General features: G+C 40.1%; 2 protein-coding genes across 2 annotated transcripts; one reads left to right on the top strand and one right to left on the bottom strand.

Moving 5' to 3' along the window:
• The first annotated feature begins 1,132 nt into the window (after positions 1-1,132).
• On the top strand, positions 1,133-3,422 carry LOC130745232 (uncharacterized). The gene is made up of 2 exons (XM_057597395.1): positions 1,133-1,272; positions 1,792-3,422. Exon 2 carries the CDS (start codon positions 2,030-2,032, stop codon positions 3,230-3,232), a length of 1,203 nt encoding a protein of 400 aa, XP_057453378.1. The 5' UTR covers positions 1,133-1,272; positions 1,792-2,029; the 3' UTR covers positions 3,233-3,422.
• Positions 3,423-4,320: 898 nt separating this feature from the next.
• On the bottom strand, positions 4,321-8,960 carry LOC130745231 (AP2-like ethylene-responsive transcription factor At1g79700). Its single transcript, XM_057597394.1, has 7 exons — positions 8,542-8,960; positions 8,352-8,434; positions 8,105-8,113; positions 7,850-7,938; positions 7,542-7,666; positions 7,361-7,437; positions 4,321-5,265 (listed from the first exon to the last, which is right to left on the bottom strand). The coding sequence occupies exons 1-7, from the start codon at positions 8,730-8,732 to the stop codon at positions 4,604-4,606; spliced, it is 1,236 nt and encodes a 411-aa protein (XP_057453377.1). The 5' UTR covers positions 8,733-8,960; the 3' UTR covers positions 4,321-4,603.
• Positions 8,961-24,543: the final 15,583 nt, after the last annotated feature.

The following is a 24,543-nucleotide window of genomic DNA, read 5'->3' as shown; positions in this document are numbered from 1 at the left end:
AATGACACTCCACCCCATTCTTTTTTTAAATCTACACTCCACCCCATTTTTTATAAAGGAAAAATTTAGTGACGAAAACAAATTCGTCACTAATAAAAAATAATTACTAATTAGTTAAAATTTAAATAAGTTTAATGCATATACACTATCATACATTAATTTATGAAAATAATTTTACTGAATTAAATTTAAAAAAACAATCCACTCTGTCTGTTAAGTCCACGTCCCATCTGTCTCCAAATTATATTTCTCACCACAAACGGTCACCACCAAGCCTTTGCTCCCTTTAACACGACGGCCACTGTCCCAGACTGTGAAACCCCATGGCACCACCATGCATCAAAGTTTTGTTGCGACCTGAACCACAGAACGTGAATCGCACATTCCCAAAGCTACCTGTTCAACTACTTCTTGTGAACTTCACCCCCTTTAAGTTGCGAGCGAACGCTCTGTTGGTTTAAGATGTCGTTGGATTTTGTTAAAAACGGTGCTCCACCGCATCGTTGGGTTCTAATAACCTCTGATCCACTTCATATTTCTTAATTTTGTTTCTCTATTTTCTTCACCCATTTGTCTTGCTTTTTGGGTCTACAATCCAATTTTCAAAATTTGAGGTATAAAGAGATTATTTTTATTAAAATTGAATTATTACCAAATATGAAAACACAAGCATGTTTCCCTATGTTCGAGATATGGTTTGTAAACCGGTCGGGTGTGCTATTGCAGAATTTGCATTGTGAATTTATGGAGGAAGACCGCGATTGAGAGAATGAGGAGGACTGTGATGTTTTCATTTTTAAATTTATTGGATTATATTGAAAATATTTTTTGAAATTATTGATTAACAATTTAAATAATAACTAATTATTAATGAAGAATATTTTTCGTCACTAAATTTGCATCTATATAAAATGGGGTGGGGTGTAGATTTTAGACAAGAATGGGGTGGAGTGTAATTCTAACAAACCTTGAGAGGGGTGAGTGTACTTTACTCTTCAAATTTAATTGAATTTTTCATATTGATCCTCCAAAGAACTTAAACATACATTGAAATAATAAGGACTAAACTCAAATTAAAAAGAATTAGGAAGTAAAACAATAATTTAAACCATATGTGAAAAGGGATAGATGTTGTTGTTGTAGTTGTTAAAGAGAAGACAAGAAGCGTATCCATCGCGCACAGAGCTCACAGTTCAGTTCCATTCTTCGTTAAACTGAAGCTCCCAGCTCATCTTTCTCGCTCCAAATTCAACTTCAGATTTCGTTTACTGGGTAATTTTCCTATCTGCTTCATTTCATTGTTATCTCTGTTCTATTATCTCAAATTCGATTCCTCCATTGCCTGTGTATGTTGCTCACTTTGTTTCCCTATTTGCACACCAGGTGTTTGTTCATTTGCCTAACTTGGAAAAGGGGGTTTTTTTTTTCTGACCCATATTTGCTTCAGTGTCTCTTCAACATCAAATTAAAAAAATTGTTCAGGGCCTGCTTGTTCCTTCTTTTTTTTAGTGTTTAGGATTTGTGGCATTTTGAGTTTTATATATCCTTTTAGTTTTTTGAAGTTGATGATAATTGCTTTCGCTCGCATGTTTTTTCATGATAATTCTAGATTTGTTTGCAACTGGTTTGTCATAGGATGCAGATACCCCCAGTAGTGAGTTTACATTTTTATGTTCTGATATTGGTTTGTGGGTGTTGTGTTTTCGTGCCTATAATAATGCTGTTTAGGCTTTATAGATGGAATGATGTTAGATTTTGATGTTATTGAAGTTGTTTCTGGTTGACCTGCAGAAGGGGAACCGTGAAAATAATATGAGCAAGTCCGATTCCGCTGCTTCTCATATGGGTTGGATCCGTCAACAAATTATTTTTACTGTTGTCTCAATTCACGAGTAACTCAATGTGTCGAAGGATATGAGCCTGCTTTTTCCCGGTGCATCTTTGGCTTCATAGTTTACCTGCAGTTGTTGCAGTTTTTTTATTTATTAATTTCTTCGAATAAGGATTGAAATCTTCTCTCGGAACAATAATGGAAGCAGGAAAATTTCTTGCACACTCCAAAACTGGCCCTTTTTGTTTCTCTATCGTGAGCAACAAAGTCTCTCTTAGACCTTTCAACAAACATTTTCATGCTGATGTGCCTACTCACGGTTATCAATTCCAGCCAAGACCTAAGCACGTTAGTCTTCAATTGAATTGCTCCTATGGAAAACCCTTTTCCCCATTACTGAAACCAACAAGAAAAAGGGCTGATTCGCTACCTTCTTCCAGATGCTCAAGCTCCAGTGAAGCCAGCACAGAATCTCATAATACAGTCCTAAACTACTTCAGAAATCTCTCATTTGATTCAGTAAAAGCTACTCTTCAGCAGTTAACTCCAATTGACATAGTGAAGTGGTCTGGGATATTATCTGTCATAACTGCAGCTACAAAATGGACTGCGAATGTGCTCTTTAATCCTTTCTTCTGGATGTATTTTAGCTGGACTTGGTTGTTCTGGCCATGGTTGGTGGCCATAGTGCTTGCAGTTTATGGGTTATTTTGCTTTCGGAAACATCTGCGTGGCGAGGCAAACATATTTGAGCAATTGGCAATTGTTACATCAGTTTTTACATGGCTCACTCTTGTTCCACCGGGTCATGTCAATGGCTACCTTGAAGGATGGCCTTTTGTTTTCTTTTTCGTGTATCATTACTTCTTTTTCTTCAACGTTAGCGTTCGAAAGCGGTTATATGGAGACTATTATGCTCGGCCCCATGACCCAAAGTGGGATGTGAACTTGCCAATGTGGCCTCGCCTTTTGTTCAGTGCTGGAGTCATGGTTGGCCACTGGCTTGTAGCATTTGAAGGACCAGAGCTACATCGCATACCGGGTGGGTGGAGCAATCTTGGAATCTGGGGTTTGATAATTTCAACTCTCCTAATGCATTATAAGGCCACATTGTATCTTGCCAATTATTCAGAGAATGTGGTGGAGCCAACTTCTGTTGTGCAATTTGGACCGTATCGCTGGGTCCGTCATCCAATATATTCATCAACCATGCTTTTGTTTGTAACATACTGTATCGCACTTCGAGCTCCTTTGAGTATGCTGTTCATTGTGGCGGTTTGTTTGTTGTATTATAAGCAGAAGGCAGATATAGAGGAGGCTTTGATGGTTGAGTCTTTTGGCAAGAGCTACACAGAATATGCCAACAAAGTTAAGTACAAGTTCATTCCTTTTATCTATTAGTTGTTCTCCAGAAAGGTCTTTGTCAGTCATCAATATGATTTGGAATATCAGGTTTAGGCAAAACAGTGTAACTTGTCCAAATCCTAGAAAGTGTATGACTTTATTACTCTTTTTATTATCTTTTTAGAACTAAACCCTTATCCTGTGGCATTCTTTGTACTTGTGGTGATTTACTTTCGATTTTTGAATATTTAGAGTTTGAAAGCGGCTTATAGCATGTTCAATCAGCTTCTCTTTTATCCAAATTAACTCTGAAACTTAAAAGCTATGCACATAAATTTCTCTCGAGAATTGATTCTGTTTTCAGTATTACTGGATCTTTATTCAGCGCTTACAAATATCATTTGAATTTCTCATCTATCTTGAGCTATGTGCTTTGATTGGTGCTACTGCTAAGTTAGTTATACTTTACCTAACTTGTAGAAACCAAAGTTTCTACTGTATTATGTATAGCTGCTTTCGGCCTCGTGTTTGACTTTGAAACTTGAAATGCCTTCCACTTGCATTTTCTTGTTGCTAGCGGATAAAACAGTTAGTCATGTGTTCCTGTTCTGCCTCCAACTCCTATGAATAAATATTTTGGTCATGGCTGATGTGATGACCTGGTGTTCATGCTGGAGTATCACTAGAGGTTTTCTTGATAATAATTGACTGGATTTACTATATGATGAAAGTGTTCAACAATGCCCTAACTCAACACATGTAGTTATGAGATAAATTTAAATTTTAAAGTTATTCAAATACTTCATGAAATACTTGTTGATACTGTTTCATACCCGTTGGAGTCTCCATTGTCTGTTTAAGTTGTGATTTTTTTTTCTTATAAAGCCTAATTAACTTTTTTCCCAATTATACATATAATATAACTTTTAAAGTTTCTTTTTACAAAATAAAACCGTATATTATGATCCACTGATGCAATAATCTATGCCAAAATTAACTTATTTTGAACCCTCTCCTAGATGTATACTGCATGAACATTATCAGCTTGTTTGGTTCGTTTCCAATCGGCTTGACGGAAAACAGAAAAGGGTTCTGTTTAGAAGGAGGAAATATTTTTTTGCTTAACGCGAAGAGAGAAATGAAACTTGATTGTAAAACAAAGGGTTCTATTTCTTTAGAACATTCCCTTTCTCAATCTCCTTGCCCAAAAAGGGGAAAAACTATTCTGGATCTTCTAAAATCAAAGTCTAAAATGAAAGACAAGGGATTGTAAAGTAAACCAATGAACAATTTCACAAGTCACCCTATGTCAACACCCATCCACCTATGACAATTGATCCCAACAATATACTGAACAAACCCAACAATCTCAAGAACATTAATCAATATTTCCCAACCAACACCTTCCCAAGACATCATAGAGTATAGTTACAAGACACTGTAATCTGTAGTTGTTGTAGATGAAGGTGAAGCATTAAGAGACAACAGGTGCTTCTGCGGCTTGTTATCCACCATGCTTCCATCTGCACCCCCATTTGCACCATCTCCTCCACAGTCAATACTATCTAAACCTGCACTGATGTTGATGTCACTCTCACCACCAGGCTCTGTGCTGAACAGAAAATCAATGTCATCCTCAAACCCTGCACCATCAAACATGCCCATTAAATCCTCTGCTTTGCTCAGATACAAGTCTGGGTCTTGATGATGATACTGTGGCAACAACCCAGAGTGCATGAAGCTCCATGGCAGGTCCTGCTCCAGAACATGGTCCATAACAGTGCCTAGTGAGAACTCCTCACTTGGAGGAATATGAGTGTATTGAACTTGGTGCTGCTGTGGTTGCATGTGAAGATTCTCAGGTGGGGGTGTGTTTGTAATTGTCTGTTCTACTACTTCTGCTTCTGGTTCTTCAGAGTCAGGGGTGTTGGGAGCTATTTCTGCAGTTTGTGCTTCTATTTGTTGGCATTCTTCATTTTTCTTCTTTATTTTGTCAATGTAGTTGTTTATGTCAAAATTGGTCACTGCATTCAGTCCTCTTTGCTCTATTGCTGCCATGTCATATGCCACTGCTGCCTCCTCTTGAGTTTCTTCAGAGTTCAAAACAAGCAAAAAAATAATTATCTCAACATTAGTAATTAAAAAATGATACTTACAAATATGTTTGAATGCAAACAAAATAGCACTTATTGAATGTTATTTAGGTATCAGCACTATGCAGATGATTACTAACTATTTTCCAAATCAAAATTGTTTGGTGACTAATTAATTCATTAAAAATGAATAAAATTTGTAAAAAGTAACTTTAAGACATAGGATCTCACAAAGTTTAAAAAAAAATTGAAAAATCAAGGCCAGGATTAGTATTCACGTGCCCACTGGGTTTTTGGGTGTAGAGGTTGTTGGTGTTCTACGGATCTAATCCAGTTTACTTTCTGATTTTATCTAACTTTTAACAGGGAACTATAAAAAATTCCTAAACAATTTTTCATTTTCCTGCTTTGGAGATTGGGAATTTTTAAATTATTATTTTGTCCGACATGTTGGCAGGAGATTGTGGACACTGCATGAACTCTGCATCAACATTCATAAAGTACAAAGTCAAGGATCTGCTGTACCCTCCTTCATGCTTGCCTATCTTGGTTCAGGGCTCTATTTGTCAAATGTTAGATTGAACTTGGCCAACAAAATTGTGCATGATACATAGCTAAATAATACTGTAGCAAAATTAGGTAGAGTTTCGACCCCTAAATTTAGGACACAACAATTTTTAACTTGAAAGCATGACATATAAACATTTTTCTATCAAGTCATCTGCGAATACATCTATAAATAAATAAAAACTATTTCAGAATATTTTTACAAGAATTAGAGTTTTAATTATAAAAAATTATAATTTTAAAATCTATTAATGGGTTAAATATGTTCTTAGTCCTGGTCAAATTTAAAATTATTGATTTAGGTCACAAAAATAAATCGTTGAAACACATCATGAGTTTCAGGAAATACATATGTTTAAGTCCTCTGAAATCAAAACAGTTTCAAGGGGTGAAATTTACTAAAAAAGGTGATCTTCAAAATTATTTTTTCTTTGGGTAATGTTCCTTTCAGAGACTCAAACATGTGAATTTTTAAAAATTGTGGATGTATTTCAAGCAAAATTTTCAAGGGATAAAAATCAATAATTCATGATTCTGTAAGGACCAACAACATATTTAACCCTCTAATAATATATTAAACTTTATACCTTTTTCATGAATATATTTCATTTTTTAAATTTTCCTAATAAGAGCTTTTCATATATAAGAAAAACAAAGCAGAGAAAATATACTTATTACTTATTGCAGGTGTATGTAACTTTCCTTTCATACACTAATTTTGATGTATACTGCTGCAGCAAAGGGACAAGAGTACTGCAGCAGCTACAGTTCATGCAAGGAGCACAACTCACACATGCATCCTAACACAGCAGCTTTAACCAAATTCATTCACATTAATTATGAGAACTGCAGTTTTCCTAGCTGTAATGCGGTAAAATATGCTGTTACATGTGCTGCTATCTAGGAACCTCACAGTGCATTTCTGTCATTTACTTTAAAAACTGTTATTTAGAGCAAGTCACAAGTTTTGTACGGTAAGAAAAAATATGAGGTAAGAAGTGGGGCCCATTGAGTATTATTCCAATGGAATGGGTATAATTCTAAAAAAAAAAATTGGTTGAATTTAGCTCCGGCCATTATAATAGAATACTCATAGGTCGCCCATCAATATATTCCTCACATCGGCAGTAAGAATATAACACAGCCTTTTAAAGGGAAGTGGTTCGTCTTTACCGGGTGAACTAACAGTAGTTGACTACTTGGTGTTCTTAAAATTAAATTGGAAGATTAGCAGCATCAAAAAGGGTGAAAATTTGTGGAATGAAGGTGAAAAAAAGGGTGCAATTTGTGGTTTTTTGATGAGGCAGCTGAACCAATTTTGTTTGCTAGTGGAAAAGGAAACTTCATGGAACACAAACGGAAAATTAGGACATGCCGCGTGACATCTTTACCAGGCTTTCTTTGTTCTATAAAAAGAGAAATTGAACTTTCTTTGCATTTTCCCTTCTGAATTTCACAGTAATTATAAGAATAAGAATTATCTAGAATCATGATGCAGAAGAAATAAATGAAAGTGACAACTTACTATATGTCCCCAAATAGAGGTACTTGTTGCCACATACTCTTCCAATCCTAGCTTCCCAGCGTCCATTATGGTGATGCCTATTCAAATTTAAGTAAGATTAGTATTAATTAATTACATCAGTAAGTTAATGTGAATTTTCCATAACAATGTGCATTGATTTGAATGCTACATTGCTACTAACCTGGCTACCCCTCGGTACTTAGAAATGCCTCTAGAAAAACCACTGCTTTGTCGCCGCAAAGAAGCCAGGTATTCCTCTTTTGACGCCTTGTCCATTTCCTCAACATCCTTTGAATACGTTTCTATCTGCACCATTCATCCCAAAAATATACTCAGAATCAACAACATTGTTATTATTATATTCATGCTTTTGAATTGGGCTCTGCAACCACAATTGCGACCCACATCAATCCTAATTGTGGTTGCATCAACCTGCATTTGTCTGCAATTTTGTAATCGCAACTATTGATTATAATTAAATTAGTGTACCGGGAAATTCAAGGTTGCATCTTTGCCCCAATACTTAAGTGCTGCAAGATCATAGGTACGCGCTGCTGCTTCTTCAGTGTCATATGCCCCTTCATGAACAAAAAGAAAAATTGAAATTGAAAAAAATTAGAGAATTGGGTCCAGGTGACAAAATCATGATCAGAATCTTTCTTGACCATAAAATAATTCAGAAATTTGAAAAGCTGACTAGGATTGTGTGGGGATCAAATTGCATGAGAAAAGGCTTCAACTTACCCAAATAAACTAGAGCATCCCCAATTGTTGTATCAAATGTGATCGTTGCATTGACAGAGATTGTGAGGAATAAAACACGGTCAGAACAGAAAAATAATAATAATCACCATTAAAAAAGAACACAGAGCTTAAATAATAATTAAAAATACATCACAGATCTCCTTGATTTTCTCTCCCTTGTCTTTATTTATTTGTGGCTTAATTAATTTTTTAATCACAATTTTCTGAGAAAAAAAATAAAAATTACCTTGTCTTCCCTTCTTGTTCTGTATGTTGTTCCAGGAACTCTTATCCCAAAGGTGAGCTTCAAACCTCCCAGTCCATCTATGCCTGATGATGACCCAAAAAGAAAAAATCAGTGACATGCAAATGTAGCAGAAAACCCATCAAGGAAAATGCATTAGAAATCAAAACAATTGATTAATGAAATAATTAACCTGGTAACTCCTCTGTAAATGGAGCTTCTTCTGCTACCACCAGTGGTTGGATTCTGCTTGCATTTCTGTACATTGAGATTTCTTTTGGGATGCTTATTAGCCCTTCTTTTCTCTGATTGAATGGGACCTCCAAACCCAACAGAGGAAGATGAAGAAGAACAAGAGGAAGAAGTTGCTGGAGACCTCTTCATTTTTTGGGCCTCAATTAATCTCTGCCCAAAAGAAAAACACAATGTGTGTGGAGATGAATTAGACAAAAGTAACCTTTGTGTGTGACCAAGTCTCTCTCTTTTTTCTCTTTCCCTCTTCTGGTAGATTCTATGATGGCATCTTTGTATTTGTAGTACTAGTAGTAGCAATCTGGTTACCTAAAGTGGTTTACCAAAACATAGAGAAAAAGGAGAGAAGAGAATGGGACAGTGAAAGAAGGAAAGGAAATTGGGTGAGCTTTTAAAGGAGGGCAAAATTATTTAATTATTTGAAACATTTTTTAAAAAAATTGTACAAATTGAATTTGTAAATTTGGGGTTTGTGTTGGGAAGTGAAGGAAAGGTTTAACCTTGGGTTGAAATTTAACTGGGTCAATTAACCATGGGCTAATCAAAGGGCTTGAATTTGAAGCTACACTTGTCAAGGTGGTGCAGCCATGCTACCAATGGCGTTATGTATTCTAAGCTGGCTATTTTGTCAGCATTTTGAATTATCTTAAATAAAAACAAGAAATGAAATAATAATGTACCTGGCTTCTATGGTGTCAAGTGTCCAATGTCAGTTACTTTGCTTCAGTTTCTGAAATATTAGTTGGAAACAATGCATGTTAATCTCAATTAGTTGTGAATGTTATGCAAGTCATGGAATTTTGACCAATTAGTGGAAAGAACAAATACTCACAGAGATTTATGCAAGAATTGAAGACCTTTGCCATTTTGTTTTGTTTTGCTTACCTTTTTTTCCTAGGCTACCTTGAGTACTTATAAACTTTGTCAAATTTGTGTTTGCAATTTACTAGACAGTGAATAGTCGGTGACTTAGAAATTTAATCCTATAGAGCAATTGTCATGTGAATAATATGCACAGTTTCAAACATCAATTCAATCTTTTGCAAGACTAAAACTTTATAGTTGGAATTCAACATTTATAATTACCACTGACTCTATGCTTATGATCATACCGAAACCGTTTTGTTTTGGGGAAAATATATCTTAATAAACCACAAAGGAAGTCAAACAAGTATTTTGACATTATTTTACTAAACTTTTTTTCTTCAATTTTTCAAGGTATGTAGTACTATCATTGAGTTGAGTGATGTGTAGTTTCTTTCTGAAAATAAGCTTGGTCAATGAATTGAATGTGGTCAATCTATTGGTTTTGGCTAAGAAATTTGAATTTTGCATTCTCCATTCTCCAAGTGATATTATCAAGTATGAGTCACACATTACATTTATCAAGAGAACAAAAAGAATTTGCTGGGTTGGGTAGTGTTTGTTTCTTTACTTGGGCGGCCCATCAATGGTTTTACACTTTTACTTTCCGGGAGGCAGGGGATGTTTGTTTGAAATTTAATGAAAAATATATATTCCCAAAAGTCCAAAACATTAATTATAAATGAACTGCTTTCCAAATGTAACAAAAAAAAATTAACTTTTATATGAACTACTATAATTTAGCACATGTTATGCACGGGAGAATTATTTTTAAATACTTAAAATTAAAATATAAATTTTAGTAAATTTTAATATACTTTATATTATTGATTTCAAATATAGATATAAAATTATCATTTTTTAAATTAATAATTAAGATAATTAATTGTAAATTTAATTATCTTGAAATTTAATTAATGTCGTTTAGTACTATCTATTTTTTTTACATCGGAAAGATAAATTGCACTCTCTAAAGATAAATTTCCCTCCCAACTCATATGTTTTATAGCTCTTACCACTCGAGCTATCACTCGGAGACATTAATTGATATTCTAAAAAAACTAAAACCACAAAAATAGATAGACATAAAATTTTTTTGGTCTTTGTAGTTGCTACTGACATAAATTCGTGGCAGTTCATACAGGGCGTTAGCCTTCTAGCCCATTTATGCATAAGGAACTTGACCAAGAGATATGTCTCTTGTTTAGACAAAAAATAAACATGTCGATCTCTTGTTACTGCAAAAATAAAATAAAATATGTCTCTTTTTCGACAAAATAATAAAAAGAAGAATGGACATGACCCTTTTTATTATTTTTTTAGTTTTTTTACCAGCCACCTCTCTATTGATGTTTGAGGGTAATTCTTTAAATAATATGTTTCAGCCCTTTTTATTATCCTTAAAATGAAGGTAATTTGGTCATTTGAGTTTGGTATGCAAACATCTTCCAAGTTCGACTGGAAAAAGTTTAAGAGTTTTGCGAATTAAGGATTCTTTTGGGAAAACGTCTTGCCAAAGTGCGTGTGAAATTGGGTTTTCCGACAGCCGTGTGTCGAGGGATAAAAAGAAGTAAAGATTCAAAGATAAAACGCAAAATAATAAAAAATGCTTGAAGGTAAAATGCACTAATTGAAAAGCTTTACACAAAGTCAAATTGATGAATTCGACCACAAATCCAACAAAAGCAGTAACAACAACAAATTCGAAAATCTAAATGCAGGAATCGTAAATGGTTGTTTCGTCAACGTACTCCTCCATGATCACGTTAGGCTCGTTGAGTCTCTTTGATGCGGACATGAGAGCTTTTTTAGTGATTTCTAGAGCTGAGTTGGGAACCCTTTTTCTGAATTGGATTCTCCTATTTATAGAGCTTCATGTCCCGCGTGTCCTTGGCGGTTTTCTTCCTCAATGGATGAGTTAGTGGGTCTGGTTTCCCCCACGATCTGATGCTTGCCCCGGAAGTTCCATGCATGGTGGTGGAGATCGTGTTCTTCAACTGCCTCAACTGCTTATTGGCCACGTACTCGATCATCGTGGTGAGAAACTGACTCAGTCAATGCTGCACGTGTTAAATGTGCCTGTGTTTGTAGCAACGGTTGCCAATGTCCCTTTGTCGAATTCGACTACTCCCCTAACTTGGCGTTTCTTCGTAATTCCCTTGATCCATACTCGACTGCCTCATGCGCTTTGGGCCAAATTTCATGCGTTTTGGGCCAAACATTTTGGAACAACAGATGCCCCCCAAAAATGTTGATTCTCGACTGCCAGGCCTTGGAGGGATCAAGCATTTTTTGATTGTGAATTTCGAACGGAACTGACGGTCGCTCGCCACCCCTGCCTTTCTGACTTCATGTCCAATCAGCAATCCTAGCGTCTGACTTTTACTCCAATCAGAAGCTTTAGCGTCTGACTTCGTCTGTCCCTCCGCCGTCTCTACCCTAGGGTAATCATGGCTCCTTTTTAGCCTACATGTTAGGGTTCTGCGGTTATATAATAAAATAACCGTTGGATTTCAAATTTTTATGCACCATTACGTAATGCGGCTTCACGTCCGTTTCTTCATTTGCCTATAAATACGCCATTATTGCTTCTTTGCAAGCTTTACGACTTCTGAATCATCTAAGATCCGTCTGGTTTTGCCTGCGATTATCTTCAATCAACTGGTTCCTGCTTCTTCCCCTTTCTCTCTGGTGCATTCTCTGACTGCTTCCATGGCTTCCGACTCTGACAATGTCATTCCATTGGCCGCTGCTTTCGAGATGAACGAAGCCAAACGAGTTCCTATTCCAAACCCACCGTATGAGGCGGAGAAGAGGGCTATCTGGAAATCTCAGGTACTCATCCCTATCTCTGTTAATGGTACCCTGCGTGCCATTTTAGGTCCTTTGAAGAAGGCGAAGAAGGATAGGCCTACTAGTCTCCCTGATGGTTACGAACAGTTTCACCCCAGTATTCGTGGGGAAGAGCTTATTCTTGCATTTCGACCTTCCTACCGTTTGCCCTTTCTGAAGGATCCCAAGAGGGCTTTTAGGTTTGCCCCGCCCAATCCAACTGCTGGTGATGGAGCCTATTTGAAATGGCTCGACAGGGTGGAGGCCAGTAAGTCTGGGCACTGGAAAGTCACTGGGATTTTCGACCTCTTTCAGTTGTCGAGGTCGCCGATCTCTTATAATCCTGCCATGCTCTTGAGTTCACTTTTCTTTTGGGAAAGGTCCACCAACAGCTTTCATGTTCCTTTTGGCATGATCACTCCCACTCTTCTTGATGTTGCTGCCATTACTGGCCTGTGTGTTGTGGGTGATGATTATCATTCCTCTTCTGCCCCAACAAAACCCATCGCCATTTTGACAGACAACGTAGCTTTCAGTAAATTCATTAAGGATCACTACGTCGAAGACGGTGAAGTTTCTGATGCTGAGCATGTCGCGTTTCTCTTGTATTGGCTTTCTACCTACGTTTTCTGTACCAAGTCTCTGAGGATTCCAGCCAAACTTCTTCCTTTGGCTAACTTGTTGCATGAGGGTCGAAAAATTGCTATGGCCAGACTTGTGCTTGGTAATCTTTATCAGATGATATGAAGCGATAACCGATATTCGAGATCCTAAAGTTGCGTCTCTGAACGCGGCCGGTCCATTATGGTTGCTTCAGCTTTGGATGAATGCGGTTTTTGAGTCGTTTCTTCCAGCCAAGAAACCTCCCTCCGTGGTGTCCAACACAAGGATCGACGCTCACAGGCTTGAAACCCTAACCCCTCCTTATGATGCTTCTACTTTTGAAGCTGATTTCAAAAAGTACTTCACCATGTTCTTTGAACTGAAGCGCTTTCATTCTAGTTTTGCACCATATAGCAAACCTTCTTATGGCCCTCGGTGGCTAAGGAATTCTTACCCCAATCTTCCTGGCTCAGAGGACCTCTCTCAACACCAAATCGAACTCTGGCAAACCATACTATCCCCTAAGGTGCTGACTATCAATTTGCTAGCAATGACTTCACTTTGTACGGCTATAATCCTCAGCTTGTTTCTCGACAATTTGGGCTGAGTCAAGATTTGCCCAACACATTGTTCGACCAATCTCTTGTCCTTTATCCTGGCGCCATCACCAGACGTAGTGCTTTCGACACTACTATTAACTACTACAATGAGGAGCTGATTGGCCTCAGCCCTTTTAACTTTGCTTCATCCTTTTATGTCACCAAGGCGTTTAAAGCTTGGTGGTCTGCTTATTGGAGCGACATTTCGATGCCGATTGAAGATTGTTTCCAGCGCATAACGAATGTTTTTCTTTTGCAGAAACAAGCTCCTAAGAAGACCAAAGGTATGCATACGTCTGAGATCAACGCCTTCCAGCAATTTTTCGGTGTAGTATACTTTCCGGGTCCTCGACTTCAATAGACTGTTGCCAAAGCAGCTCAAGTTCTAAGGCAAATGTGGGAATCTAAAGCCAAGAAAACTCGATTGATCATTCCTTCTGATGAGGATGGTCTTTCTTTCATTACTCGAAAAACGGGCTTTAAATTCCCACCATTGCCTACTTGTAAGTATGCTTTGGCCTTTCCAGTGGTCCTTCTTAAATGGGTTGACCACGTGAGTATCAAGAACTTTTATCATAGCGCATTGCCTCCTCGGAAGCGGGTGACCTGGACTAAGTGTTACTTATGGAATTTTCCTTTCCATGTGCCGGTCGAAATCTTCAACCACATATCGATAAGAACGCTTATTGGTCAAGGTAATCATTTCGACCTGGCATCTTTGCGATATTTATGGCTTAACTTTTCTTTGCTTTTCTGTTGCAGCTGAGCCAATTCCTCGACCAACTCCTCAAGCCTCTCCCCGAGTGACTTCTGCTACTATCGAGATTGAGGATGATGATGATGATGTTAGTCTGGCCGATAAGCTCAAAGTGCCTAAGGTAACATCTAAATTGTGGAGCTTCAATCTTTCTTCGATATATACCCTTTGTGACCTTTGCCTTTTATTTCAGAGTCGAAAACGAGGGGCCACGCCTACCACTTCTGCAAGCCAGAAAAGGGCCAAAGGTGCTGGTGGGTCTGCTGTGAGCAATCCTTCCCCGGCCAAGTCAGCTAGCCGACATGAAGAGATCCAGCAAGGCGATGAACAAGGTGGTGATCAACAGGCTTCCAGCCCTCCTCTTCAAGACACTACACCTATTCCTGTCGAGATGGCTTCGGCCAAGAAGACCTCCAGGAAGAAGTCTAATCATAAGTCTGGCAGCTCCTCTTCTCGCCACTCCAAGAGTTCGACGAGTTCCAGTCCTCTCAAAGAGTCTGCTCCTAAGGTAAATCATTGTGATTCACATCTTATCTTGATTTGTTTTCTTTTCTTCCCTCTCATCTATTTCCACTTTTACTCTTCAGAGGGTTGGCATGTCTAAAATGACTGTGCCTCGAGCCACATGGTTTTCTTCTAATCCCCCACCAGTTGTTCTGTCTAGCTCTTTGAGCAGTTTGGACTCCTCGAGCTCGAGTTTAGACTCTAATGAGTCGGACCCTGTGTGGGACAAGTTGACATTCTATTTTAACTCGAAGCCAATCGCTTGGCAGCATCCTGGTTGCGAACCTTATTATACCAAAGAATGTCGAGATAATCTTTCTAATTTTCCTCCACAGGATACTCAGAACGTGTCTTCCCCTGTTCGTGAAGAAAGTGTGCCACATGTTGAGGTTCAGAGTGGCGAAGGTCAAGTGACCCCAATCATTCAGCCTGACCGGGTGATTGGTGTTATGCCTCCTCCAAAGGCTGATGTTCTGGCCTCAACACAATCTGAACCTTCTCCCCAGCAGCTTCAACGGGATGCTAGGGTTGCTTTGCTTTCTCCTCATGCCAAAGGAGGCTCAGCTTCTTCCAAGACAGCCGCTTCTTCCCACACTTCCGGTGAGAGGCTTAATGCCCTTTTGGTCGAAGATCCACTCGCCACTTTTCAGAGCTTCTTTGATGGAACTCTGGATCTCGATTCTCCGCCACGTCAAACTGAAACTACTGAGACTGCTCAATCTAGTGGGGTAGTTAATGTTGGACAGATTGAAGAAGCTTTAAGTAAACTGAAGGGGTTGATCTTCGACGAAGGTTTCATTGGCAGTGTCCGGGCCAACCCTCAACCAGGCTATGATGTCAAAGAGCTGCTTACTTTCCTGTTGGGCCAACGACTTGACCAAGTTCAGGAAGATGCTCTTGTCGAGCTTCAGACTTTCTTGGTTGACCTTTTGGCCACACTTGACAAGGCTAATACTGTGGAGCAGCTCATCAAGACCAAAAAGGCACAAGTGGCTTCTAACACCAATGGGCTCTTGCTTGCAAAAGATGAAATTCCAAGCTGACTGCTAGGAAAACTCTTATAACGGCTGAGTTGTCAAGTGTTGATGCTCGACTGGATGAGCTTCAGAGGGAAATGGCAAGGCTCGAGAAGGAGAGAGCAACGCTGATCAAAGAAGGTCCAGCTGTGAATTCCCGGCTGAACACTCTAGCTGCTGAGTGTGCAAATGTGATGTTGTCGACATCTCAACTCTCCAAGGAGGTCGCAGCGGAGCAGAGTGTGAAGCAAAGCTTGGATGCCAGGATTGCTGCTGCCGGGGTTCAACTGGAAGCTTTCAAGTCGAGGATTTAGGACTCATACTTCTTATTCATTGTTTTTGTAATGGCCATGTGTTTGTATGGCCTTTGTTGCCAATGTTGTAATGCCCAACCCTTATGACTTTGTTTGACAATGGATTTCGTATTGATGATATCGACATGATTTACCTTCTGATTGAATTTTTATTGTCGATTACTCATTACCTTGTTAAAATATTTCCTGCGTAGTATTTCTGAGTTTCATACCATTTAGCTTGGCATGTAATCTAACTTTCCATCTTCCAAACCATTAATCAACTTCTTGGAAAGTAGGGTAATTTATGACGCTCCTTTACCAAGTTTCTGTTCAACGACTGAAGGACTTCCTCCACTCACGGTAGTGGCTGGCGTGGCTTACCGTGTTTGGTTAACGCTTTGGCAACTGCATGCCATGCATAAATGCGGCTGTTTGTTACATTCCTATTATAAATAAAACCGTTTTTTACCCTTTTCTCATCAGTAACTTCTCCTTTCTCCATTCTCATCTTCTTCCTGCTACTAAAACCTTCATCTTTGATTATGGATAGCAGACTTATTCTTCGCCGTATTAGAGACATGGCTTTCCAACATAACCTTTTTCAAAGCCTGTATGAATCTTCTTCCCGCCTTGATGAGCTTTTAGGGCTCATTGATCAACTGCTCCAAAGGCCTATCATTGCACGCGTTAGGACCCCTCTTCAGGAGTTTCGGGGGCTACTCTTGGAAGCCAAGCCTCTGTTTGAAGAATTCAGGGAGCTTCAGTGATGGTGTTCTTCCAGGAATATCAGATAAATGAGTTGGAGGAGAAATTCGATTTTCTCCAAGCCTCCTTGGGCCAGCAAGACCCGGAAGGTCTCATTCGACTAACTATCGAGATATCTGCGGTCTCTCTTGAAGACCTAGCTGCTCGTCAAAAGAAGGCTCGACTTGAGGGCCAGATGGCGGCGCTGGTGGATCAACTGGAACCCATGCAAGCTAGATATAATGGATATAAAGCTAGTCTTCCGTTCTAGGCTTTTAATTCCTTTTGTATCTTGCCATACCTGTAATGTTCTTCTTGATTAATGAATCCAATTTGGCAATTTCGACATTTATCTTTTATTCGATTTTGATTTCATGCAACATTGGCTTATACGCTCTTAGGTATTTGCCATTTATTGTAACACATTGACGTTGATTGCTTAATTCTTTAATCGCGTAGGCATTATTAGGTAGCGCTTTCTCGACTTTAAATGGCCCTTCCCAATTAGGGGCCCATTTTCCGTAGGCCCTATCTTTCTTATCCAATTGGAGAATAACCTTCCATACGTAGTCTCCTGTGACAAAAGATCGATTTCTAACCTTCTTGTTGTATGTTTTAGCTATGCGATCCTTTTGCCTCGTTAAGACGTCTAGTGCCAAGATCCTTTCTTCGTCGAGATTTACTAATTCGTCTAGCATCATGTTCCAATAAACTTCATTTGGAATTTCTTCTTGTCTTTGTATTCTGCACGATTGCAAATATACTTCTGCGGGTAGCACGGCTTCTTGGCCATAGGCCAGCCGAAAAGGTGTTGTTCCTGTCGCTTCCCTTGGTGAATTCCTGTAAGCCCAAAGGATTTGGCTTAAAGACTCATGCCAGCTTTTTGGCTTTCGACCCACGTGCTTTTTAATCAAGCTTATTAGGGTTTTATTGGCAGCCTCTACTTGGCCGTTTGCCTGAGCATAGTAGGGGGTCGAGGTTAGAAGTTTTATGCCCCAAGATTCTGCGAAGGCTGCCACTTTTCGTCCTACGAACACTGTACCTTGGTCAATTGTGAGTGACTCCGGCAATCCAAAACGATACACAATGTGATTCTGTATGAATTCGATCATCGTTTCTTGCGTCACGCTCTGTAGTGGAATGGCTTCGACCCATTTAGTGAAATAGTCAATTGCTACAATGATATACCTGTGCTGCCTTGATGAAGCCGGGTGAATCTCGCCAATTAAATCTATTGCCCATCCCCTAAAGGGTCATGGCTTGATAATAGAATGTAATTCGCTGGCTGGCACATGTTGGATTCCTGAATGTTTCTGACAATCTTGACAGCCTCTTGCATATTCGATGCAATCCTTCATGATAGTTGGCCAATACATCCCTTGGCTAAATAGAATCCATTTCATCTTTGCCCCTGCTTGGTGAGCGCCGCATAGGCCGTCGTGAGTGGCTGATACGGCTATGAAAGCGTCGTCCTCGCTTAAGCATTTCAACAACGTGCCGTCGACATTCTTTTTGAACAATTCATTGCCTATGATGGTATAACTTAGAGCCCTATACTTGACTTTCCTGTCAGTTGACCCTACAGGGTTCTGCAAGTATTCGACTATTGGCTTTCTCCAATCATTGGGGGTAAGGTTATCGATGGCCATAACGTCGAGATCCAAAGGGCAAAATTTTTCCTTGATCCTAATTACCTCTTGCAATTTTAATTTATCTATCATGTACCCAGAAGCAATTTGTGCTAACTCATTAGCTTCTTGATTGCTTACCCTAGGTATCTAGCTAATTCCTGCTTGGTCGAAATTGGCCAGTAAACTCATGGCCTTTACGTAGTATTTCGCCAAATTCTCACTTACGCACTTATATTCCTTAGTAAGTTGCTTTACAACCAATTCCGAATCACCTTTAATTTCGACGTTCTTTGCCTCCAAGGCCAACAATATTTCGAGGCCTGAGACTAAAGCCTCATATTCAACTTCGTTATTGGAGCAACTTTCTCGAATCCGAAACATGAACTTAGTTGGGATGCCTTGCGGAGACACTATGAACATACCAATTCCTGATCCTTCCTTATGGCTTGAGCCGTCGAAAAACAACTTCAACGGTTGTAATCCTACATAAGCTATCTCTTCAGGCAAAGTGTGATCTGCCAGGAAATCAGCTACTGCTTGCCCCTTAATTGCCTTTAAAGGGGCATAAGTGAGTGAATATTCGGTTAATGCTAAAGACCATTTACCAATTCGACTATGTAAAATAGGCTTGGATAACATGTGCTTTATTATATCAAAGTGAGAAAAAACCATTACATCAATTGGCTTTATATAATATTTCAGCTTGGTACAAGAAAAGTACAAACACAAACACAGCTTCTTGATCATAGTGTATCGAGTTTCAGCATCGTTTAACACACGACTTAAATAAAATATGGCTCTTTCGATGCCATCTTCGTCTTCTTGTGCCAACATGCTGCCAATGGTTTCATATGTAGCTGAAATATATAACCTCATTGGCTTCCCTTTTATAGGAGGAATCATCACAGGAGGGTTTGCCAAATAGGTTTTTAACTCATCAAATGCTTTTTGGTGCTCTGCTTCCCAGCGAAAAATGTCTTCTCTCTTCAGTCGAAGAAGGGATGAGAACGGCTTAGTTTTATCACTAAGGTTAGCAATAAACCTTCTGAGGAAATTGACTTTGCCCAAAAGCGACTGCAGCTGCTTCTTGCTAGTTGGCGGACTTGTGTCGAGAATGGCTTTGGCCTTGTTCTTGTTGATTTCGATGCCTTTCTTGTGCACCACAAAACCCAAAAAGTCACCTGCAATCACACCAAATGCACATTTAAGAGGGTTCATTTTTAGGCCACGTATCCTCATTCTTTCGAATGACTTCCTTAAGTGTAACAAGTGTCCATCCCTAGAGGGGGACTTGACCACTATGTCATCAATGTAAACCTGCATAAAAATTTCAATAAAGTCATGGAAAATAGTATTCATTACCCTCTGGTAGGTCGCGCCAGCGTTTTTCAAACCAAATGGCATGACCACCCACTCATATGTCCCTAAGGCACCAGGACATCGAAATGTTGTTTTCGACACATCCTCCTTGGCAATAAAAATCTGGTTGTAGCCGGAATATCCATCTAGAAGACTTAAGTATTCATGGCCTGCTGCTGAATCTACCATCATTTCGGCTATGGGCATGTGATACTCATCCTTGGGTGTGGCAGCATTCAGATCTCGAAAGTCTATGCAGACCCTCATCTTACCATTCTTCTTGATTACTGGGACTACATTGGCTAGCCATTCAACATATTTGGCCGCTCTGATAAACTTGCACCGCAGCAATCTTTCGATTTCCTCCTTGATCTTTACTAGAACGTCTGGGTGGAATCTCCTGGGCAGCTGCTTTACTGGCTTTCTGTCTTCTTTGATTGGCAGTTGTAATTCCACCAAGTTTCGACTCAAGCCGGGCATTTCAACTTAGTCCCCGGCAAAACAATCTCTGAATTCTTTCAACAACTCGATCATCCTGCCTTTAAGCTCTGGGTCGATCAAGGAACTTATATAGGTTGGCCTTTTCTTCGAGCCATCTCCCAAATCTACTTCCTCCAAAGGGTCCTGAGCCTCCATTTTCGTGGCGTCCACTAAAGGTTTTTCGAACCCCAACGGGCCATCATCATAAATGCAATCCAACCTCGAATCGCACATGTCTTCTTTGGCCTCTTTGCTTGGCTCGTTTCCACATGCGATGTCCTCATCATTCCGAGACAGCATCTCGACAGGTGAAACTGTAACTTGAAACTTTCTTTTAATGGCAATACTTTTAGCCATTTTGTCGGCCTCTAGAGCCGTTTTCATCCTATTTTCGGCCGCGTAGGCTGAAATCCGAGCCAAGCTCGAATTAATCATCATTGTGCTGTGTTGCCACATTGGTGGCAGCCTCATCACTTGCCACTTCTTTAGTAGCAACTTCTTCCTCGTCACTGTGCCATCCACTCATAGCATCCACCTTGCATGATTCATTGAGGTGAAATCCTCGAATTGGGTCTAGTGTCACTGAGTACTCTGAGTAAGGGTTGAAATACTGATTGGCCACTGTGTCAAGTGGGGCAATTGTAGTCAAACTCTTCTCAAAATTCTTCTTGTCGACATAGCCTGCTTCCGCCAAATAGTAACTTTGGTCAGCTTGCACATTCTCGACAACTCCATCTGCTTTCCATATGGAGATTCTCTGATGTAGGGTAGAAGGCACTGCCCCTACTCCATGGATCCATTCTCTGCCCAATAAAAGGTTGTAGTTGGCCTTTGAAGGCACCACAATGAACAAGGTCGATCTACACACTGTCCCTACTGTTATATTCAGCATGATCGCACCCATGGAGGTGCTGGTTTTGCCTTCATAGTCTGATAAAACCATGTCATGGGGAATCAAATCTGTCTCTGTCTTTCCCAACCTCTTCATCATGAACCTGGGCATCAGGTTGATAGCAGCACCACCGTCGACAAGTATCTTATTGACTCCTTTGTCTTCCACTTTGGCCCACACAAACAATGGCTTCAAGTGACTCTTCATGTGCTCTGAAGGCCTTTGGAAAATGGCCTTGTCGTCTTCAACAGCTCCTCTCTGCATGACATAATAGCATAACAGGTTATCATCTGCCTCTTCCTCGACATAGTAGTCCTCGTTGCCTTCAATGACCTCTGATACTCGGTCGAAGTCAGCCGGGAGTATGGACACTATGCAAATGATGTTGAGGTCTTCCCCATCACTTTCGTCGAAGTCCTCGAGCATGTCTTCGTCTTCATCTTCATCCCCAGCAGCCACCTTTGCCTTCTCTTGAATGGGGTTTGGCAGGGTCATCCCTTGCTTGATGGCCTGGTCTAAATGATTGATGATAGATGCCACGCTTGACTTGTTTTCAGAGGCATCTGCAGGCTTGATATCCCACAGGGATCGAAATTTTCCACCCCTTTCTCGCTCCGTCTTTCTTTTCCTTAAGAAGCGTCGGAATTGGGTCCTGGTCATCTGTTCTGGCCCATAGTAGTTCCTCGAGCCATAGGAGTAGTTTCTTGACACCTGAGAATTGTTAACGTATGAAGATCCTTGGCCCAAGTCTATTTTCTGCCATTTCTGCCTTGGCTTTGGTTTAGGTGGTGCTGACCGGAACCATTGGTTTTTTGGCACCTCAGTATTGGGGAGATAGGTTTTGCTCTTCCCCTTTCGATCTTGATCCATATGGGTGGCGACCTCTTCATGAGGGAAAGTCAATCTTCTGGCCACAGGTGCTTTTTGTTGTTGATAATGCCTCTTCATTTCAGAGTCTTGGTAAGCCTTGGCTGCTGACTTGTCGAAAACAGCGCTGCATCTAGGGCACAACATGACTTCCTTTTCTCCATCTTGGTTTCGAGACAGGAACTCGACAAGAGTTTCTCCAGCTTTGGGGTAAACCTCTTCCAAGCTAACTTCTTCAACTGGTGCTTCGACTGCCACCTCTTTTGTTTCTGTTTCTTCCAGAATCAAGCCTAAGTCGAGCTTCTCGGTGATATCTACCATGCAAATGTGGAGGGGCTCCACATAATTGGCTTCAGCTTTCTGGAGTGGATCAGAGTCGACTTTCGCTTGGCCTTTAGTCTTTTCGCCATATTTGAGCCTGCCAGAATCCAGTGCTCCTTGAACAAGGTCCCTGAAACGAACACACTGTGAGGTCCAATGGCCAAAAAAGTTATGATACTTACAGTATTTTTTGCCCTTCTTCTGTTCAGGAGAAGGCAGTTTTTGGTCTTTAGGGACCACAATTAAACCATCAGAGACAAGTATGTCGTAAATTGCATCACATTTGGTTACATCAAAAGTATCAGTTTTGACAGTGGGAATACTGTCTTTGGGAGATTCTTCTCCCAACTTGTTTTCATAAGGCTTTAATGCCTTGCACACATAAGGATCTCCTGGCTGGAGCTCAGCCAGATTGATGTCATTGATGTCGACTTCGGGGGTGACCTCGTGGCAATTGTACTGTGTTGAACACACCAACTCTGTATCTATGTTGGACACACCTTAATGCCTTGCACACATAAGGATCTCCTGGCTGGAGCTCAGCCAGATTGATGTCATTGATGTCGACTTCGGGGGTGACCTCGTGGCAATTGTACTGTGTTGGACACACCAACTCTGTATCTATGTAGGCCACTTTCTCTTTTTTAGGCCATTTGTGAGTTGTCTTAGCTCTTTCATCGTTTTTCTCCGCTTTGAGTAATTCGACATGCCTTACTCTATCAGCGAGTTGAGACATATCTCGAATATACTGCGTGTTGAGTTTCTTCCTAATCGAATACTCTAAACCACCTGCGGCCAAAACAACCAACTCATGTTCTGGGACATGAGTAAAACATCGAGATTTTAACATCCTGAATCTATTCAGATAGTCATCAATAGATTCGGCATTCTTTGTTTTGACGCTGGCCAGATCCTTTAGACTCACTTTGCACTCCCCTCTGAAGAACTGCTCATGGAAAATCCTTTCCAATTGTGTCCAAGTGTGGACTGACCTAGGAGCAAGGGTTGTGAACCATGTGAACGCGTTCTTAGTTAAAGAACTTGGAAAGTACTTCATTTTCAAATTTTCGTTAATGGCCAGGTCTCCAGCCTCAATCTGGTATCTCGCCACGTGTTCCACAGTAGACTCCCCTAAGTCCCCAGAGAACTTAGTGAACTTTGGGACTTTCCAACCTCTAGGGAGTTCCGCATCGAGAACCTCTTCAGTGAAGGCTGAAACAAAATGGGGTCTGTTAGCAAAACCTACATTAAAACTGTGCTGATTTAGCAATTGTTCGACCACAGCAGCAACGTTTTGTTGCCCCCCAGCATTTTGGTGTCGAATTCTTTCCAACACTCCATCAGCGTGCTCATCCCTATTTACCATGTATACGTTCTGCGGCCCTGGTTATCCCCCTTCATTTTCTTCGAATAAAGGGTTTTGTCCTACGTGTTGGTAGGGTTGTACGAGCCTGCGAGCTGGGATTGCGACTGGTGGAATTGGTTCGATTCTCGGCAGAGGTGTTATCTCGTTTTGTGCTCCTAACGCTGTCGCCAATGTAAGATCAAGTTTTGATCGAGTAGTACAACTCTATGTTTTGATGATTACAAGTTAACATTTGAGTATGAACAATTATGGTACTCTAACGTGTTTTTCTGAGTGTGCTATTTACAGGCTCTGACCTCAATTCAGTCTCACACAAATCAGAAGCACTGTGCATAAAGAGTGACCCAAGCAACGCTTTCGCAACATCTATGTTCACTCTGAACAGTAGAAATGCTTCAGAAGATCTGAAGTTATACAAGCTCTGATATGGACTCAGTCACTTGAAGTTCTGAAGATCCAGAAGTTCTGACAACCAAGAAACTCTGAAGGTTCAGATATTCTGATGGTGTAGAAGACTCTGAAGATCCAGAAGCTGAATAGTGGAAACTCTGATGTCCAGAAGCAAGAAACTCTGAAGACCATGTACTTCCCTCTGAGTTCAGAATCAGAAGATACAACGTTCAGAGGATCTGTGCTTTCCCTCTGACTCTGATCAACCGGCTTCACAAGTTCCAACATGAAGCATTCCCCTGATCAAAAGTCTCCTAGGTTTAAAGGTCAAGTCACTATCCAAGTACAAAAGCAAATGCACTTTCCTGACGACCTACCTAACGTTCTCAGCCACAGCAGAAGCTGGAATTTCCAGAACTGCC

Source organism: Lotus japonicus, chromosome 3 (assembly GCF_012489685.1).
Source record: "Lotus japonicus ecotype B-129 chromosome 3, LjGifu_v1.2".
NCBI lineage: Eukaryota > Viridiplantae > Streptophyta > Magnoliopsida > Fabales > Fabaceae > Lotus > Lotus japonicus.
Note: the sequence above shows the minus strand (reverse complement) of the source record. Positions and strands in the feature narration are given on the sequence as shown.

What these genes read in the sequence shown, in the direction of transcription:
- LOC130745232 (XM_057597395.1), top strand. Translation starts at nt 2,030, where the DNA reads ATGGAAGCAGGAAAATTTCTTGCACACTCCAAAACTGGCCCTTTTTGT.
- LOC130745231 (XM_057597394.1), bottom strand. Translation starts at nt 8,732, where the DNA reads ATGAAGAGGTCTCCAGCAACTTCTTCCTCTTGTTCTTCTTCATCTTCC. An exon ending in AAGTACCGAGGGGTAGCCAG is followed by an intron (nt 7,438 to 7,541) that starts GTTAGTAGCAAT and finishes AAATTTGAATAG; the next exon opens with GCATCACCATAATGGACGCT. An exon ending in CCTCTATTTGGGGACATATA is followed by an intron (nt 5,266 to 7,360) that starts GTAAGTTGTCAC and finishes TGAACTCTGAAG; the next exon opens with AAACTCAAGAGGAGGCAGCA.